This window comes from Cariama cristata, unplaced genomic scaffold (genome assembly GCF_000690535.1).
Source record: "Cariama cristata isolate BGI_N322 unplaced genomic scaffold, ASM69053v1 scaffold1235, whole genome shotgun sequence".
In the NCBI taxonomy this organism is placed as follows: domain Eukaryota; kingdom Metazoa; phylum Chordata; class Aves; order Cariamiformes; family Cariamidae; genus Cariama; species Cariama cristata.
The window spans coordinates 18197-37865 of record NW_009619014.1 but is presented as its reverse complement, the minus strand read 5'-3'; the positions used below and the strand labels follow the sequence as shown (position 1 = coordinate 37865).

Here is a 19669-nt window from a genome sequence, read left to right as displayed (position 1 = left end):
TAAGGTGAAGCAGTTTGCTGAATTCTCAAGGATCCTGACTTAGTTTTCCCTAATGTTAAGAGCCGCCTTTACCCACTTGTGCATCTTGCATACCTCTGATCTGTCTCCCTTTCTCTGGTGAAGGAGGAATAGAGAGCACCCCATTCCAAACTGCTCACTACTGCTGCTTTTGATCAGCCAGAAGGGATTACGCAGAGCACTCCCCTCTAGTCGTAAGATGCTTACATGCTTTTTGGGATGTACTGGGTTCCTCCCAACACGGGAAATAAAAGGTGCTGACAAGAAAAGATGGTGACTGTTGACTCGTGCTTGGTAGTGCAGAGCAATACAATAGCATTAGACCATCTCGTTGTCCCACAGCTTTTGAAAGTCTTCGTTGGCATGCAGTTTCTTCTTCCCTGCTGTTGGCTGCAGGCCATAGCTGCTCACCTCAAGCAGTGTGGGAGTTGGGAGGTTCACCTCTGGAACGCATGGGAATATAGGTAGCTACCCCTACAGAACACATGCCTGGGAGTGAGAAGTAGTTGACTGACCATCAATTTTTACAAGAATCAGGTGAGACAGATAGTTGTGGAACTGGGCAGGGAACCTATTTTCATTCTGTTACGTTGATGGTGAAGAATTTTTTTAATTCAGTTTCTGTTATCGGTCTCACTGCACTGGTAGCGTGCATAGTGATTTTGCAGTAATGTAACATACCTTGAACCCACTTCAGAAACATAATAAACCCACACAAGTAGTCTGGACTTAAAGCAGAAATTGATGTGCAGGCTTCAGTGCTTGAAAACTTAAGAATATGATACTTCCTGATTTGGAATTTGAGAGGAACAGGGAGAGACGAGGTACGCTGCTAATGCATTTGATGCATATTAATAATACCTTGCAAAATGGAAACTGTGTTATGCATGGTTCAGGTAACGTAAATCTGCTGCTTTGTTCCAGTTGCAGGGATGAATCCCCAGCTTGTATGAATGGACATGACTTCATTGAAGTAAAGGGATCATAAAACAGTTTGGGTTGGAAGGGACCTTTAAAGGCCATCTAGTCCAACTGCCCCTGCAGTGAGCAGGGACATTTTATACTTTCAGTGGGTTTAGTTGCTATTGGGAGGGAGTTTCTGAATGAGTGTAGGTAGCAGTACCAAACTACGTATTTGGATGCAGTCTTGGTTCAATGGGTCTATTCAGTCTATAGGAAGATAGTTACCCACATGTATGCCAGAAAATTTAAGAAAAACAGAAGACATTGCAATACTCGTACAAACAATGGCATTTGCACAAAGGACCTTCATGTGTTAATAGAGATTGTGTATGCTGTAATCTACTTAGAACTACAGCTTTTGCATGCCAAGAAAGTTACTGCTTCTTACTTAAGGGAAAATGTTTTGACCTTTGCCCATAACTTCAGCCCATTCATAAAAGGTACCTAACACTATCGCTCATAAGGATATTTGCTGTCAGCAGCTTTAGCTACGATATATTTGAAACGTGCTCTTTAATTTGTTTTGTATTTGTTTTTAAAAATTAAGATCACACATTTGAGATTCATTATAGCAGCAACTTTTCAATTAGGGATTATTTCAGAGTTAAAGACAAAAAATATGTAGCACTTATGCAAATGGGTTATTTTTAAACAGTAAATAGAGAATTAAAATAGGAGTGAATCCTAGTAAGGTCACTCAGCTCACCTTCTGTATTTGATGAGAATGTGTTCAGTCAGGCAATAGCTGCTTTTATCTAAATAGAGTATGAAGTTACCCTTTTACTTTGTAAAAACTAATTAAAACTATCTTAACTTGCCTGGGTATACAGCAAATTAATTGTCATTAAGTAGGAATCTGAATGTCCTATCATTCATCATGATGAAGAAAACCCTTTTCTTCTTTGTCAGAATTTTAGATGAGAAACGAGAACAAAACAATTAGCAGGGAGCTGATACTAAGACATTTTTTAAAAAAACAATAAGAATGCCCATATTTGCATTTAATAAAGTACAGTGATCAATGCAAAGCCATGCCATTTGTTTGGATCTTTCTTCTTAAAGGTTTGTGTGGTGATCTTAAAAGTACTCTTTCGCCTTTGCCCAGTCTCGTCAAAGGAAACAGAAGAGAGGTTGGTAGTTTCCCTCATTATCTGCTATCAAATTCTGAGCAAGTTGACTCAACTCACACAAAGGCTGCTGCTCATTTATTCCACACAACAACCAAATAGATACAAGCAAGGCATTGTTCTTTTTTTGTGAAGCAAGTCTGTCTCCTAATTGTGTGTTTATACAGCTTCTAGCACAGTAATTTGGCATCGCTACCCTCTCCTGTAGTACACATAATAACTCCCAACACCAGCATGTTGCTGGGCTCCAAAGCATGTTACGTACAGTTTTGGGGCGGTTTTGGGCCTTTTGTTTTGCTCTGTGGTCCCGGAAAACTGATTTCAAAATGGGGATGGTAGGAGTGGGAGAAGCGTTAATCAGAAGGTTAAATCTTGCCTGAAGAGCAGTAGACTTCTTGAAACTCTGAACATCACTGTCCCTGACCTGTCTAGTATGTTACGGAAGAATAAGGCCAAAATTGCGTATACTTGATGGTCATTTTTCCTCATCCTGTCCTGTGTGGCATGAAAAGTGGACCAGAATTTTCTTTGCTGCTGTAAAGCTTTTCTACAGGTTTGGTGGCCAGAATCCCAGACCAAGTCTTCCCATCTTCTTGCTTGATCTAAAAGGGTCAGATGTGCTACCTTTGAGTATAACATCAGAACAACTAGGAGGGGAGTAAGTGGGGAAGGTAGTGACGATACCACAGTAGCAACAACTGAAATTCCTTGTTGTGGCTGTAAAGATACCGTATGCCAAAACTGTCTTTTAAGCACTTACATAACTCCAAAAATCACAGCCTTTTGAGTTTGATACCTGCATTTTTCACTTGGGGAATATGTTTTACTCTGCTCTAAACGGTGTTCAGTGGAAGGCAAGCACGCTCTCTGAGGTTTCTAGATTCACCCCAAGAGTAGTAATAGCCTCACTCTGGTTAATTTTTGCCTGTGCTCACTCAGAATGGGAGGTTTTTCTTTTTGAAAGGTATTCGGCATTGATCTACCCCTTTTGGCGTTGGAGACACTGATAGCTACCCAATTGACGTAAAGAATTTGGCTAGCCTGAAGAGTTAAACCTATGTGAGGAGCTTTGGACCGGGTTTGATTTCTCATTTTCAGGCACAGTTGGAGAATGAGAGTGGAGTAGCAAAGCCATTCCTTGTCCTCTCATACTGATGACAGATTTACCATTTTGAAAACTCAGACAAAATTTACGACAAACTTTCATGAAGTGAAAACAAAATTTACACGTCTGTGAGCAGAAACCAGAAGGAAAAGAAAGAAAGAAAAAAAGCTTTAATGTAAAAAAAAAAAATAATCAAACTTCCCATGTTCACAGCCTTCAACAAAAACTAGTGCCTGAGACAGGTTCAAAGAAGTTTGATTTAAAGGGATGGAATAAAAAAGATTTGATGAAGTTTGATTTAAAGGGATGGAATAAATGATACATGTCTGAAGATTGCCTTATAAATGATTAAGCAATGCTAAAAACTTCAACTCAGAAATCAAATTCATGGGCAAATTTGCTGGATGGCATATTCCATTTTTGAAATTTATGATGGAGATAGATATCTGTTATTTTAGAATTGATCTCCACCCCAGGAATAAGATCTTTTCTTCTGACACCTGCAGGATTTTTTGTCGGCACACTCAAGTCTTTACTATCAACTACTGATCTTTTATTACTATAACATCTACTCCAAAAAGGTGACATTCCTAAACACATCTTCACTGTCAGCTTCTATTTGCATGCTTTGCCAAAGCTGATTTTTTTTTTTTTTTTCAGCACTTGCACAGAGGTAAATGGATTTTTAGTGAATCAGTGCTCCTGCATTTTTTGGTTTCAAAGGATTATCGAGTGGGGAATGTAATGGTTTGGTGGGAGAATACTGTGAGCAGATGAATGTCTCAAATTGCTAAATAAATATTGAAGTGTTTGTTTTTAAAATAAATGCCTGGGCAAGGCTGAAAAGTTTGGTTTAGTATTCAGAGGCACTGACAAATTTTTTATGGTAACATACTAAGATGGATGTGATGCTGAATGAATGGTTTAGCAAACGTCCTGCAGCGTAACGAGTGGTCAGCTCATGCTTAAGACTTTTTAGGCATGTGAAACCTAATTAAACCATGAAGATCTGAAAAAACAGTAATTCCATTTAATTGTATTTTCAGTTTTGAAAGTCGTGGCCTCCCTTGAAGCGAATCCCCCTCTCCTGTGGTCAGCCTCTGTAGAGCTCTTGCCCAACCTCGACCCTCAGCTCCTGCTGTGAAGCAGAAATATTCCCTTTTTGCAGGAGACTGTTGGCCTTTAGGAGATTGTTCCCGTCCCAGGTAGATGGAAGGGACTGCTAAATTCCCAGATCTTGCTGAGACCTGAAACAGGCGCTGGCCGGAGGAGAAGAGGAAGCCCGAGACTGCTGTGTGGTGTGGCTGAAGCCCGGGCTCTGCCCCTCGCAGCTGGAAGGAGCATCTTCCACCATCACTGGGCGCAGAGCTGGTGCATCCCTGCAGAGTGGGGACAGGGATGCCCTGGCAGCAGCTGGCAGGCAAGGGGGGAGGTTTAATGAGTGGTGGGAGGAGAGAGGCCCCTTATGAGAGCCGTAGTGTGCCTTAGGCAAGGGATAAAGGAGAAGGGCTCGGTCCAGAAAGGGTGAGGACTAGGAGGAGGGAAGTCACTGCAGTTTTTGAGCACCTGCGGGGCACCACAGGGAGTATAAATAGCCCTCCTATGTGATCTGTCAGAGGTGACCGTGCTTCTAGCTCCGAGATGGTAAGAGTTTTGACCAGTTGTCAGTAATGCTTGTTCAGTCCTCTCTCAGATGCGGGCTGGAGTACCGACGAGTCCGCTTGGGCAGCTGTGGCATAAAAAAATAAATGGTGTCTGATCGCAGGAGCAGCAAAACACAACTGTCATCTCCTGGTTTTATTGCCCAGTCTGGTTTCAAAGGAGAGATGCTCAGGTGCTAGTGTTCTTAATAACTGCTCCACTTTTTTGATCAAACCTATGCACCCCCTCTCTAGTTAGCATCAGTAGCCATCAGTCCATATTTAGCTGGCTTGTAATGAATTTCTGAAATGAGTGGCAATCCATTTGTTGTTCTACAGATTCAAAACCGGACTTCAGGTCCATAAGAGGTAATTTTTTGAAAGCGTTTCTGCTGGAAATCACATTTGAAAGTGTTCATACCTGACCATCAGTAGTACACGGTGACTCTCAGTTGTAAATACAGAAATTTAACTGTATCTTGCTTATCAAAAGAGGGGGACCTTTGCTTGTCCCCTCTGAGCATCTCTGCTGCCGTCTTGCTGGCACAATGCCGTCTGTGCGCATCAGTTTGAGGAAAACAGAGGGTTCATAATTACGTTGACAGGGCTGCAAACTGTTGCTATCGTAAGTAGCACGCCATTAGGATGGCTGGTAGTAACATGCTGCTGTGCTAGCAGTGCTTGAGTAACATCTCATTTTGGTGGTCAACCAATGTCTCGCAGGTCTTCCTTGTCCCCTTTGCCTGCTGTTTAATCAGGAACACCTGGACTGAGCTATCCCCTTGTAAAACCACAATAACAGAGTTTATTCACCTGTAAAGCACTTGAATCGTATCCTCAGCTGAGGCAAATTACGTTACCACTGCTGACTTCAAAGGTGTTCTCATTCATGCTGGCTGAACAGTCAGCAGAGAGTTGTGGACGAAAGATGTAAGTGCAGAGTATTACTATTTTTGCTTTATTGTGACATGTATCTTGTATTTCCTTATTAAATATGTTGCAGCTTCTTATAGCTGCTGATCATTGTTGGTTTTTATTTTAGCACAAATAAAAGATTTCTGCCTTTGAAAGACACAAAGCATGGCGCTAATAAAATGTCAAGCAGACACAGTACAATAGTGAGCTCGTAAAAAGGAGATAAAACAGATTACATAAAATAACGTGTAGTAGCTTTTAGGAAGAAATAAATGGCTATGCCTAAGTTTTAAATGATGAATCAAGAGCATGAATATTCATTGAAAGACTGAAGCAGTATGGGCTAAGGCCTATTGTGGAGACAGAGCATGAAGGAAAAACACCTCTGTGTTAGCCAGATGCCAAAGAGAAGTGACACCCGTGTTGACTAAATGAACCAAATCTCGGCACAGATTAGGAGAAGGACTATAGACAGAGATCTGCTCACACAGGCACAGCAGCAATAAAATGGCAGCTTTTAATACCAGATGAAAATTTTGGATAGCACATACAGAAAAAAGGGCAACCCACTCAGGTGTGTGAGAAAGATGTAATGGCAGATCCTAACCCAGCTCTGTCCTTGAGGTGGGTCTAATCGGAGTCAGTTGGGCTCTTCTCCTGATTAATGTTAGGCACTAAGCTTAAATACCTTGCTGAAAAATGGTCCTGGGCACCAAGACGTGAGCAAGGGTTAGGAAAGGCAGACCTATAATGGAGGCTTGTGGCCAGCTGTGAGTTATTAGCAAGTTAGAAAGTCAGGGACTCTGGGAGAAGTAACTGTAAAGTAGGCATCAGACCCAAGACCTGCGTGACCCTGGCTGTCAGGATCAGTAGGACTCAGTCCTTTACTACAGGTTAAAGGGATTAAAAAGGTAGAAGCAGCAGTACTGTTAAAGGAAATAGTTTAATGTGCAGTGGGCAAGCTAATTCTTGGTCTCAACCGAGATCAAAAATAATTAAATAAAGGGAAGAAATTTAAGGTGGTCTATCTTCCATCGGGACTGCAGAGAGTTGGGATGACATGGTAGAATAGACAAAAAGAGGTGGAGATTTTCAGAGCAACACAGAAAATTTAGAAATGTAATGTGTATTTATTTAAATGGTATCTGTATGGTTGCCTTCTCTTTGCTGCTTTGAAAAGCTTAATCCCTAGTTTTAAAGAAATTTGGCAATCGTAGGCCCCTGTACACCCCGACACAAGAATGTCATGGGATCCTGGATAAATTCACATAGGGCCTACTCTTTCTCAGTCTAATGCTGTGAATGGCAGTTTGACTTCTGCTGATAGGGCTGGCCTTTATAGTGGTTTTTAGGTCCTGATTTTTAGTTTTGCATCAAGCATTGACCAGGCAGAATTACGGTCAACAAAGGAAAAGCTACCTCTTCATTTCTACGCTGTATTTTACAAGTTTTGCTTTGGCAGTATGTATTAAAGTGATGTGGGTTTGGGTTTGCTGGTAGCCCAGATCTGAACCACTGTCTCATTGCTCATGGTTGAATTAATGATGTGAATGTCTAAGGAGCCATCAGATTCATAAATCATCAGAAATGAGAGGGATAACTCATAAAAGTCTTTTCCTTTTGTTTAGCAATTTATCATTTTGCTTGCACATTAATAAACAGAGCTCCCCTGAGGTAAGCCACAGGAAGATAGATTTTTCTTCCTAATTTTCCTCAATCGTAGCCAGTAGATCACAAGTGGAGAGAGTGGGCTTGTCACAGCGTGTTGATGTCTTGCGACTCTCTCTACCCATCACTGATAACAAATAAATGCGATTAAGTACCCTGGTGGATAATTATTTGTGTTTACATAACAGGCGCCAGGTTTCCGAGTCCGAGATTGTCAGCTAGACCAAGCCGAAAGCGTACGTTGTCCATATCCCCCCTATCTGATCACAGCTTTGACCTTCAGACCATGATACGGACATCTCCAAATTCCTTGGTCACAATTCTCAATAATTCTCGTAGCAGTTCCTCAGCCAGTGGTTCTTATGGCCACTTATCTGCGAGTGCAATAAGGTAAGAATAGCATTTTCTACCTGTATTGTATATTCTCATTTATGTGTCGTACACGCACACGCAAATCTGAACGTATGCTCACATCTTTAAGTAACTGTTTTGTGAATATGTGTATTTTGCAATTTCTGTAATGTATGTTCACTGGAGCTTAATTTAAAGTACAGAGTACTTTTTCGTCTTGCTCAGAAGGGTAACCACAAGGGACTTCTGGGCATGTTAATGTCCAGTGCAGGTAATACTCCCATCTGACCAGCAGTAATGGTGTGTGTATGTGTGTTCAGGAATCTGTTTTCAGAGAAGAAGTTTTAGGATAGGTTTGTCTTAAGTCACTTGTGTTCTTCTGGCCGTAGATGTAATGGAGAGTGAAATGTTCCTATGTTACGATCATCAGAGAGTAAAGCACAGATGCGTAGTACTGTTCAATTAAAATGTTTGGTTAGAACTTCTCGGTATTCATCTTTTGGTTTTCATATTTTAGTTTTTATATTTCAAGATTAGACTTTCTGTGGCTAAATTGTCGTCTTTTTTTTTTTTTTTTGTACCAAGGAAGTACTGTTGTCATCCAGTATCATTAGAAATGCTGTGATTTTTCACTTGGCTGCTTCACTTGTGTGAGGGTATTAAAGCCAAAAATGGTTGTTCTGGAGGCAGAAGAGCAGAGTGGAAAGGGAGGAGGTGGGCAGAAGTTGTTCAGGAAAGGGAAGCCAGCAGGGCACAGGGAAAGGGCACAAAAGCAAGAATGTTGAAAAAAGGGAGTGGAAGAAAATGAAAAGAAGCAGCAGAAAAAATGGAGATGCAGCTGCAGAACGTTCTTGTATTTGTGACATTGCTATATGTTAACTGAGAACACCTCCTTTCGTATTCCAAAAAAAAAATCCCCCACCTTTCCGAAGTCTCAGAAAATACTGGGTTTGCATTTATGGCACTCAAACAAAGAGTGCTGCTGGTCCCTGGCTTAAAAGCAGCCTCCACCTTCAATTTGCAATGAGGCGAAGGAGCAAGTCCCCACAGCAATTTCTTGAGATCTAAAAGACCTGGTTTTGGCAAGACTCAAACATACCTCTCCAGCAAAAATGGTACACTTACAACTTCAAAAACTGGCTATGGGGATTTGCGCTTTTGGAGAAAATGGGGCATGCAACTGGGGTGTTAGAAACTGTTCCAAACTTTGAAAGTGGACTCACTGTAAGTATTTGGTATTAGTGTAAGCGCTGTGGGGTTTTTTTAAGCACTTCTTTTAAATAGTCGTACTTCATAGCTCTGATGGACTTCAGTAGCTGTACAGTGTTTCACGGGTATGATATCATAGCTCTGCAACACAACTCCGCAATCTGTGTAACCGCGGTCCCAATTACGAAGCTCCATAATGTGGAATATGATTTATGCCAATAACTGGCAGCAGTTTTGGACCACATCTGTTAAATACATGTACTATGTGGAGGTGTACTATCCCCACTGTCATTGAGATGGGATGGCACTTCAATTACTAACCTCCTTTTCCATTGCTTGTAACTTTGGTAAAGCAAATAGCGCATGAGAGTTGGCATAGTCTCTACAGTGGGGTAAATTTTCCCACCTTTTACTCTTCCTCCAGAGCTGGAAATGGTTGGTATATATTTTTAACACGTAGAATCACAAACCTAAGGGCCATCCCTGCAAAGCTGGAGTCGGATGAATAGTTTTGTTGAAGACAGTTGTGGAACTGGAGCGAGTTATGGGCAGAGACTGAGTGGGGATGCTAAGGAGTAGAACAGTGAGTCTTGTGAACTGGTGTCCCCGATGAAAGCAAGGCTTGTGCGACTGAGCCTATGGTTGACCGAAGCTTTCAGCACTTCCTGGTCCTACTTTCCAGGAATAATCCAAAATTTCACACAATTTTTAATTAATATTTTTTGTTTCTTTTGGTAAGAGTATGGCTGTTCAACATGAAAAGTTGGAAATGTACATCTCCATTCTCCCCAGGGGAAAGGAGGGAAAGGGAGAGAGCTAGCTCTTTTCCAGCTTTGCAGCTCACCTCTGTTGATGCCCTTTAACTTCTCCCATGTGAACCTGTCTATAAAAGAGTTACACCAAAATAAACAGTGGCGTAAGGTATTAAACCCAAGCCATGCTTCATTGCTTTAATAAATTCCAAGATTAAATAGGAGCAAGACTATGAGTAAAACAACATATTGCAACTCACTCTCTTGTAAGTAATGCATTCAGCACAAGAACTACTGTACTGAATCAAACCGTAGGTTCATCCCATTTAATATCCTGTCTGCAACAGTGATCAAAGATAGAAAAAAACTTTTCCTAGTGTAAAATCCCAGCTTCTGGAGACTTTCAGGTAAATCTCATAGGAGTTGCTGCAAGAAAATGGTATGGTTTAGCAGGCCACTAGATGGAATTGCGGGGCAGGAAGGATTTGTGTTTTAGGCAGCATCAGTAGCATTAATTATACTTAACATTACACAATCCTACTTTTAGACCTTGTTTCCAGTCACTTTTAACTTAGCCCAAATAGTTTACACTTGGCAGCATTTTTCATGGCAGATACCTATCTAACACTGAGTATTTCCAAAAAGCATCAGCAAAGTTATTAATTTCTCAGAATGAAGTTAGGGAAGAAGAGCCTTTCCTGTACAAACTAAAAGACCTCCTGCTACCTTTTCACTGAGAAGCTAAAATTTGCCAGGAATGTTGCCTAGATTCTATAGACATGATCTTTGCTGTTCTTGAGAAGTTGTCCCGTTCAGCCGAGTGATAAGCCCTGAAGACGTTTCGTTCAGCATGTTCCAGTCCAGGGCCCAGAGAGAAGAAGGAGAACCTTTCCCTCCGGCTGCAGCTCTGGTTAATCTGGTACCTCCTTGGGAAGCCTGTGGAGGCCAAGCTGTCTGCCCGGCCGTAACAGCCTTGTGAAAAAGAAATCAGTCTTCAGAGGAGACAGGAGTCAGACCAGGAACTGTCCGTGTTAAGCAAGCTGGGACAAAATGCTTTTATAGGATTGCAACTAGAAGAGAGAAAAAACTGCAAATAAAGCGTGCGGAAGCCGGTCATTAAGGCGAATGAAGGTACTGCCCTCTTGTGATTGCGCTTCGATACCGTCTTTAGTTTCAGAGTTTCACAGTTTTTTTTTTGGCAGGGCCCCTGCCAGCTTTTGTGCACAGGCTGAGCATCCTCCCTGGGTCCATCCGAGCCCCAGGACCCTGCCTCATCTGTCCCAGGCAGCTGTAGGAGAGGAGGGAGCCTCTTCCCTGGTTGTTTGCTGCCTGGAGGGTGAACCCTGCTCTTGCAGCACAATCCCAGCCTGATGCTGGGCAAACTGAGCTAGTCAGAAGTGACCACCAGGCTCGTACAATTTCTCTTCTGGAGGCCCAGCCTACCACTCTGAATTCTGCGGAGGAGCCAAATTGCTCGCAGCCACGGCTTGAAGCTCCTGACAGCTGTTTTGCACAGTTCGTGTGCTGTGTCATGTTCACTAACTCAGGAGATCTGGTCTCCGTGTCTGAAACCAGGCAGCCGTATCGAGTGGCACTTTTAACCTTCATCTTTCTTTGATTCGTGCTCCTGTGCAAAATGAGTCTTTCCCCTTCACCTCAGAGGGAGGATGAAGGCGTTAATGTTTTGTGAAGCACGTAGGTTATACAGGGATGAGCACAGTAGAGAAGCTCAGGAGGGTATCCGTAGTTATGTATTCACTGATGGTTTAAATACAACAGAAGGAAGGCCTATGGGCAAGGAGAAGAAAAATACCGGAGCGTCTCTCACTGAAGGCTGTTGTGCATCTTGTGCACTGAACGAGTTACGAATCGTGCAGGGTGTACAAGGGATGTGTGGTCACCTAACTAAAAGCTGATGAGTCAGCACATGAAGGTATGGGCAGGTTTAGTTCTGGTATGCTTGATTTTGCAGGCTCAGAGCTCTTTTAACCTGTTTTTGCAAAGATGCTACTTGTGTTAAGAAAGTGTCTCCAGGACCTCACTGATCTTTGGCTAAAAAACCTACATGCTCTGGCTAAAAGATTACATCCCGTGCTTTGCACAGCTTTTCAGCCTCGGACCCTCTATATGAGCACTATGGGATGTTGAGGATGAAATGAAACAGAAGGAGCCACGTTTTGGGCTCTGTTTTTACAGCAAGCTCTGGTCTTTGACGTGGGTACTACTGCAGTTCGAATAATAAATAATAATAGTTTAACGCAACCCAGATAGGGCTTGACTTGGCGGGCGCTTTGTCATTGTCAGCTGGCAGCGTAATGCTGTATCCTGACTCCTGGCTGAGTACTTGAAAAGAAGATGTCGCTCCTGCTGACAGCTAATAGTGAATCTCCTTTAGCACACCAGGTAGAGCTTCGACTTTGTGCATTTGAAAACACCTGGTTTAGGTCTCAGCTGGGAGAGCTTATGCAGAAAGGAGGCATATGAAATAGCATCAAATGAGGATAATCCTTCATTTGACATTTACTCATTTGGTTACCTGCCTCAGTCCTGCAGTGCAGCACCCCTGCTATTAATCTTTTGTCAGGATGTACTTAATGTTATATCTGCTACCTGTGACAATTATTAGACTTTGCACTTCAGTAGCACTTCTTTTTGAGAGGCAGCATGGCCTAGAGTGAGAATAGAGCAGGTAATCACTTCCCAGGATATTAAGAGTACCGATTCAAAACCTTTACCAGAGATTAGCTGGTCTTTAATAAACAGAGGAGGTTGGGGCTTTGTGTTCCATATGATCTGAAATTCAGAACCTCTATTATTTTTCTAGTCCCTTAGCGGTGCTGCAATACCGAATTTATAAAGTCAGTTTTCAGAAAATGAACTGAATTCCCTGTCAGCTGCAAGGTGTTTAAATTGGGAGTAGTTCCACCTGCTGCCAGGGACTTTCTTTTGGTCTAGGCAGGTGTAACTGTGAATACACCTTGGCCATCTCATAACGTGGTAAAATTCAGTTTCATGTGAGCACGGGAGCCCTTTGGGATCTCCTCCAAGATTTGCAAGAAACTGAAAAAGCACAGCAGCACCTTTTTTTTGTTCTTTTTTTTCCTTTTTTTTCTTTCTTCCCCACCAGGCTCTGCCCCTGCTTCCCTGATGTCATCAGAACAGGAAGGAGCAATTAACATAGTGTGGTTAATTACAGGCAGATCCTGGCTGTGCTGGCTCCTGCCACTTTGCTCTGGGCTGATCTGAAGCTCTGAGTGTCAGGGAATAGTGGTGAGGGTATTTTCACAAAGAGCACTAGAAAGGGATAGCCAGGTTTGTAGGGTGAGCTTAGGCAGCGGTGGATTAATATCAGCGAGGAAGACAAGAGCCTGTGTTTCTGCAAGCAGGTACTGGATTCTCGATGACTTTCTCATCTCATATAAGCTCCTTGTATAGAGTATTTGTTGTATAATTAGTGCCCTGCTCTCTGAACTACTCTACATCTAGAGACAAGTGACTATATTAATTTCTCCAGTTTCCCTTGGCAAACACAGAAAGAAAAGCAAACAGAAAAATAAAAACAGAGTTGAGATATACAAATAAAGTATAAGTTTATCACAGAGAAAAGTAAAAGTATCTGCAGCAGAGAGCCCAACAGTCTAATTAGGCACTGCATAAAAAAAGCAAAGGATATCCTTTTATCAGGTTTAAATTATCCAGTTTTTGAATTTAGCAGAATGTCTCATAGTTACAAGACAGGGAGCCCTCATGTTCTCAGTCTTCCTTCTTTATTCAATATTTTATATATTCTTATTAAGTCTCCTCTTACTCATCGCCTTTCTGAGGCAAATGGTTGTTTTCAGTCTGCTCTTTAGAGAGTTCCTGCATTGTCATTTCTGCACATACTGTCTGAAACCGTCTCCCTCTACTACGTACAATAATATTCCAGGAGAGGACCAGCAATTCGAACGCACCGTGATTTTCTGTGTTCTGTTTCCCGTTTCATTTGGCTTAACGTGGTTTTGCCATAGCTTCACGTTGATCAAATTTTGATTCCTTCATTGAATTCTACATTGAGACAAGCAAGTGCTTCCCATGAGTTGGCTCAGCTAATTTAGAATCAGTGTATGAGTCGTTCAGACTCCCCTTCAGTATCAATATACATCTTGCTATCAGTATTGCTCATTCATCTAGCATACTTACCTCTAAAGATAACCTCTTAGCTCTTCACCATGCTGCTCAAAATAATTTTGTCGTATATGCAGATTGCATTTTTTCGTTGCTCGACTCCATGCCCAGATTGCTGACAATTGCAGTAAAAACAGAAGACCCCACCGGAGAATTTGTATGTAATTTTTACTAAAAACCAACTGCTCAGTTCTTCCCTTTGATTTCTGTTTTAGGCTGTAATCTTTAAGTTTGTGTATTTATGTTATTAAATCTGTGTAAAAGGACACAATCAAATGCTGCTTGATGAAACGAATCTTAAAAAGGACACGTTTAGAGTAGAAGAGGTAGAACACAGTATATTCAGCGGTGCTTTGCGAGAAGCTCCTTATGATAGGCTGCACAGGGTAAAAGGTATGTTAATTGTGTGAGCATTACAGGTGTTTTGCTGTTTTATCACTCTTATTGGGATCTGCCTAAGTGAGATGCAAAGTTGACTTCGAGTGAAAGCTTCTCTTGCAGTAAAAGGTCTCCAGTTAATTGCTGTAAGTGAAGGCTTAGTTGCAGTTCAGACCGAGTCAAATTCAGACCAGGTGTAACCCCACTGAAACCGGTCCTGTTGTAATTAGGCACGTCACATGTGCAGCACAGGGCTTTATTCTTCGTGGTCTTGTGCCATCTATGGTTAATCTAAAGAAGAGAATATAATGCTCTATCATGCCGTAATAGCTTCATTTTATACCCTCTTTCAGGAAGTGTGAATAGCAGAGAAGTGCTGCAAAGTGAATAAAAATGAAATTTGTCAGTATTACAGAAAGTTGCATCGAATACAGGCTCTGTTGAAATGTAATTCTGCAGCTAGGCTCCTATAGAAAGCTTATATAGATTATAGGATGGTGACATTCAGGGAGATTGTTTTGGAGATCGCCTGCATCTTGCATTAGAAAGTGGTGGATGTTTTGCACCACAAGTACACACAAATGGCAAGATTTCTGCCTTCAGTAAGTGTATAATGTAAGAAGTCAAGCAACGTACATATATAGATTATGCAGGTACATGTTGCATGCACATTTGCATGTACAGATGCACATACATACAAGTTTGATTATGTATGTATGCCTGTAAATGTGTGTGTCACAGATCTTGTAATTGTAGGTCAGTTTGAAGCAACTTGCTCCAGACTGGTTCAGTATTACTTGAAGAGTTTAAAGTCATTGGACCCAGCACAATGTTAATTCCAGGGAAGTTCTGGAGCTAAGAGAAGTATGCTTACTTCATTTTCAGACCCTAAAAGCAAGTATTAATGAGCACTTTCCATGTAATTAATGATACCAGTTTTAGAAACCCAAAAATGCTTAGCCGTCAATTTAATTCAAAATGTTGTTTGCCAGAAGTGTCATGACCTTGCATGGAGGGAGGACCGATGAACTACATGAGGTACTGTTAATACAAAGTCCAGCTGGGATACGAAGGATTCCTGAAGAGGAATATCCCAGTGAGAAGGACAAAGCTGTGAGTGCTGTCTGAGCACATAAGGTTAACCAGTGGGGCTCTGTTGCTCTCGGTGAAACTATTCCATTTTACTCTGGCATATGGCAATGTATTCATGAAGAAAAATTTCACCTAGCCTAGCAGATAAAACAGAATAGATAATATGGTAAGCTGAAGAGAAAGTGCAAACCACAACCTCTGTTAATTTTAAACTGGTAATAGAAAAGTGAAAAAAGAGGCAACGATGTATGTGAGTTAAATACAATTGTAAAGCGATGACTATTATCTGATGAAAACTGGAAAAAATAGTATAATGTATACTATACTTTATTAGATGCAGGATATGTCTTTTTACAAATTCCCTTGGATGACTTGTCTCTACGTTAGTGATTTTTAATGAAACGTGTCAACATTACAAATGCAGAGGGATATTCGTGAAACCTAGTGAGTTTTGAAAAATTATTTCAAAGGATTTCAAGTCTCATACCTGCCTTTAAGATCATGCCACATGTCTGGTTTCATAGTCACAGTTTGATATTGTTTTCCCCTGTACTTCAGTGACAAGCCATAAAAGCAACTGATGACTTGTCTGCGTCGTCTGCTCAAAGCTCAGTGGTGTCAGTTAGAAAGTAGAGGGAGAAGAACAGCATTTCAAGCAAAACTCTTCTTTCATATTACTAAAAATGTTACATATTTTGTGAGTAAAATGCTCCAAACAGAAGTGCATTTTTAAAGCCTCCCTTCCTGTAACACCATTTGGTTTTCATTTTGCATGGAAGGTACTTGAAGCGGTAAGAATTTCACAAATCTCTTCAGGGCTGCGAGGTTGCCGAGTGCGTTGTCACTCCTGTGACCTGAGCAATTTGTCAGTGGTCACTCTTGCAGGTTGTTTCCGTCAGGAGGAGAAGTAGATGACAGAGTTGGAAACTTCTTTTTATTTACTCCCGTTTATTTACAAAGAATGTACACAAATTCCTGTTTCCGCCAACCCAGACACCAGGAGACAGTTTTCTTATGTGATGTTCCTGGCTGCTGCTTCTCCTCCGGGTCCTGTCCAAGGAGAACTCGTTGGCTTCCTCTCTTCTGCATCTCTCTTGGGGTCAGACGACGGGTCTGTCCTGCTGACTGTCCACAGCTTTCGACATCCTGGCTGCATATTACACATATACATAGTTCCATCAAAATATATACATAAACTTCTGTGTATGAAGTCACCTTACGCAGACCCCCTCAGCACCCGTGGCTCAACTCCCAGCCACCCTTACATCCGTCTTGCGTTTTGGAGAGTGGCTCCTACATCTCGGTTTACCGTGGGATGAATGAAACTGTTTGTACCAAAAAAAAGCATCTGAGCATGTGTGAAGCAGTATTTGATCAATGTTAACTTAATTAGGACTTGTATTGTGACTTAATTCAGCAAAGATTTCAATGTCCGTAGGGCCCAGGTTTTAGGCCAGCACTTGAGAGCTTGCTGAAGTCAGTCCCTCTTCAGAAGTATGTAAGAGTTACCGGGGGTGCTTTCCTGAAGAGTAGCTGGGTACGTTTGTAGAATGGGAAGGGTGCTTGTTTGCCCCTTAACAACACTCCTAAACAACAAATAAGCACTTTGAAAATCCAAATCAAAAACTAAAGGTGAAATCCTGGCCCTGTGTGAGGAAAGGATGAAAACTCCATTGAATGCAGTGAGTGCAGGTATTTGTCCAGCGTTTGTGAGTGGGTTTCTGCACCCTGGTTTCTCAGCCTCGGTTGCCCCACAGGCTTCATGTGACTCTTAAGGGAGCGTAGGACAAGGTAGTGACGTCTGTGCCTACTTGAGCGTGAGCTGGAAGAAGCCATGGTGTTATCCTCATACCTGGGGATCAGTTTCATTGAACACAAAGCCAGTCCCACCTACAAATTACCTCTCCCTTCATGAACTGGGGTCCTTTTTGGAGGGACTTGGGTCATTTGGTCTCTGCCTAGTGTCAGTCGCTGATGGCAAGAACAAATGATGGAGGCTACAGCGTGATCTGGGAGTGCCGAGGCCCTTCCGCAAGTCAGGAAGGACTTGTGTGGACCCTTGCAGCGCAGGGTACACCCTCCATCAGGGAGCGAGCGGTTGGGATGCCAGTGTTCCTCCTGGGCATCCGAGACCCTTCAGGCCAAAGGGACTGGAGCCTTCTCCTGCACAGTGGTGTAGGTGGAGCCGGTATATCTCACTATGACACGCGTTCCTCTACTGCGACCAGATCTGTACATTTTATTTCAAGAAAGGTGTTAGACAATTGGAGAGGGCTACAAGGAAGAGCAGGGAAAATGATCAGAGGTCTGAAAAAATGGTACTGATGAGTTAAAATAAACTTGACCTATTTTGTCCAGCTTAAAGGTGAGAAGACTGGACAGGAAGAGGGTATAGTAATAATTTGGAATATGCAAAAGAGAAAACAAAGGAGGAGACGGTGAAGAGCAAGGTGCATGATGAATGCTGGGTAGAATAACGAAACGCTGGTCTTGAATTGCTCTAGGAAAGATTTAGGATATAGGATAGGAAAGAAAACTTCAATATGATAAACATCACGTGGTTCTATATGAATAAATAAAGGTATCCCAAAGAAAAAGATCTATCCTCTTGAAATTTAAAAAAGAAAAAAAGATATTTTAAGATATTTTAAAACCTAAGAAATGTCCCACTGGGTCAAAGTAGAGGTGTTAGGTACTACCTGGTCACACAGTCTGTCTCTGATGGTGCAAACAGCAGATGCTATTAAGAAGCACGTGAACCCGCCTGCTTTCTGCCTTTCGTTCTCTCTGTGCTCTCCCCACATCAGTAATCGTTAGATTAGCGATCCCAAAGCATACGCTCTCGCTTGTTCCTTTTCATATTTCTTTATGAACCTGTCGTCTTTGGACTTGCCTAGTCCCATATGAACCTGCTGGCTATGTCTGTCCCCTCCAGCAGCCATCAGAGAAGTCCATTGATGCTTTTTAAAATCTCTTTTAAGTTGTTTACCTATGGCTTTCATTGAGTGCCCCCTAGTTTACACACTTGAAAAGCTCTTTTCCTAAAACCTTGCAAGCAGAACCAGAAAGGGGAAGGCACTCGGTTACTTTTGGAAGACTTATATGCATTAGATCTTGCAGAACTGCAGGTGGTTTGTGATACGAGGAAGGTATCTTCATGGTCTTTGTGAGGAAAAGAAAACTATCGTGGTATAATGAAACTGTCCTCACAGTGTCCACAAAATTGGGATCTCCTTGGCGTTTTTGTGTCAGCCCGTCTGCTTAGGCACACCTATGCAATGTATAGGAAAGAAGGAATTTTTCCTGACTTGAATTCACAGCTGTTTTGCGGTAAATTCTGCAGCTGTGACCAGAAACTAGATGACCTTGTTAGTAGGACAGCCACAAAGTAGCCACAAAGTTTGGTTTTGATTATAACGTCTGTTTTTCTTCTTCTTGAAGTCTGTTCCTTAAAATTTGATGTGCTCATGTAATTGCAATGTAGTTCACTGCCCTGTTTTACCTCCGGTGAAAGGAGTTTGAGACTTCGCAGAGGGAGAAGAGAAAGAGAGAGAGGGAGACAGACTGACAGATAGACACAGAATCCCACAGTATGGAAAAATAAATTGTATCACTGATAGGCTGTTCTGTCAGTGTATATGAGTTATTGAATGCTTAAGCAGAAGTATTAGATGTTTTTGCTAACCCTTATCCCCTATAAAACTCAACAACTAAAAAGATAACCTGCATGTAGTTTATTAGTGGCCTCGCATGCATTCATCCATTTCTTTTTTGCCTTTTCTACTTTGCTTGAAAAAAAGAAGTCTGTAGCAGAAATACAAATCAAATTCCCTCCAGTGGTGTAGATCTTCACTTCTCAGTAGGTATATGGAAGGAAAAGGTTCATAATTCACTTACACTCTGTGGATCCAAGATCTTTTGGAAGTGACTAGTGTTTTGGAAAATGTGAAAGATTGAGGCAGGCATCTTGCATTCTTCTGACATGCATATTTTGGAAGTATTGAGCACCCCTTGTCTGAAACGCAACCCCTTTAAGGTATCTTAAAAGAAAGATGATGCAAATTGAGGCCTCTGAAAGCACTCATCGCTTTTGAAAACCCTGGGTATTGGTTTTAGTAGTTCTGGACTCTCAAAATGATTACTTTCAGGTCTTGTTTACCACCTTTGGGCATGAATTTTAGACAGTTGCTGAACAGCGCTGGTGTCATCTTAGTGCACGTTTCTAAGTAGGCATGGCTGGATCGACTGGGCAAGGCCAGGTGGTGCCGCTGGCCACCATTCCTG

At 41.9% G+C, this 19669-nt stretch overlaps 1 protein-coding gene across 1 annotated transcript in view; it reads left to right on the top strand.

Annotated features, from left to right (window-relative positions):
* Window positions 1-19669, top strand: part of LOC104162350 (transcriptional activator GLI3) — a gene marked incomplete at its 3' end in the record, with an annotated part of 155937 nt that overhangs the window by 128918 nt on the left and 7350 nt on the right. The window contains exon 6 of the mRNA XM_009701062.1: window positions 7625-7826. Within this exon, the coding sequence (XP_009699364.1) occupies window positions 7625-7826 (202 nt within the window). The remainder of the gene's footprint in view (window positions 1-7624; window positions 7827-19669) is intronic.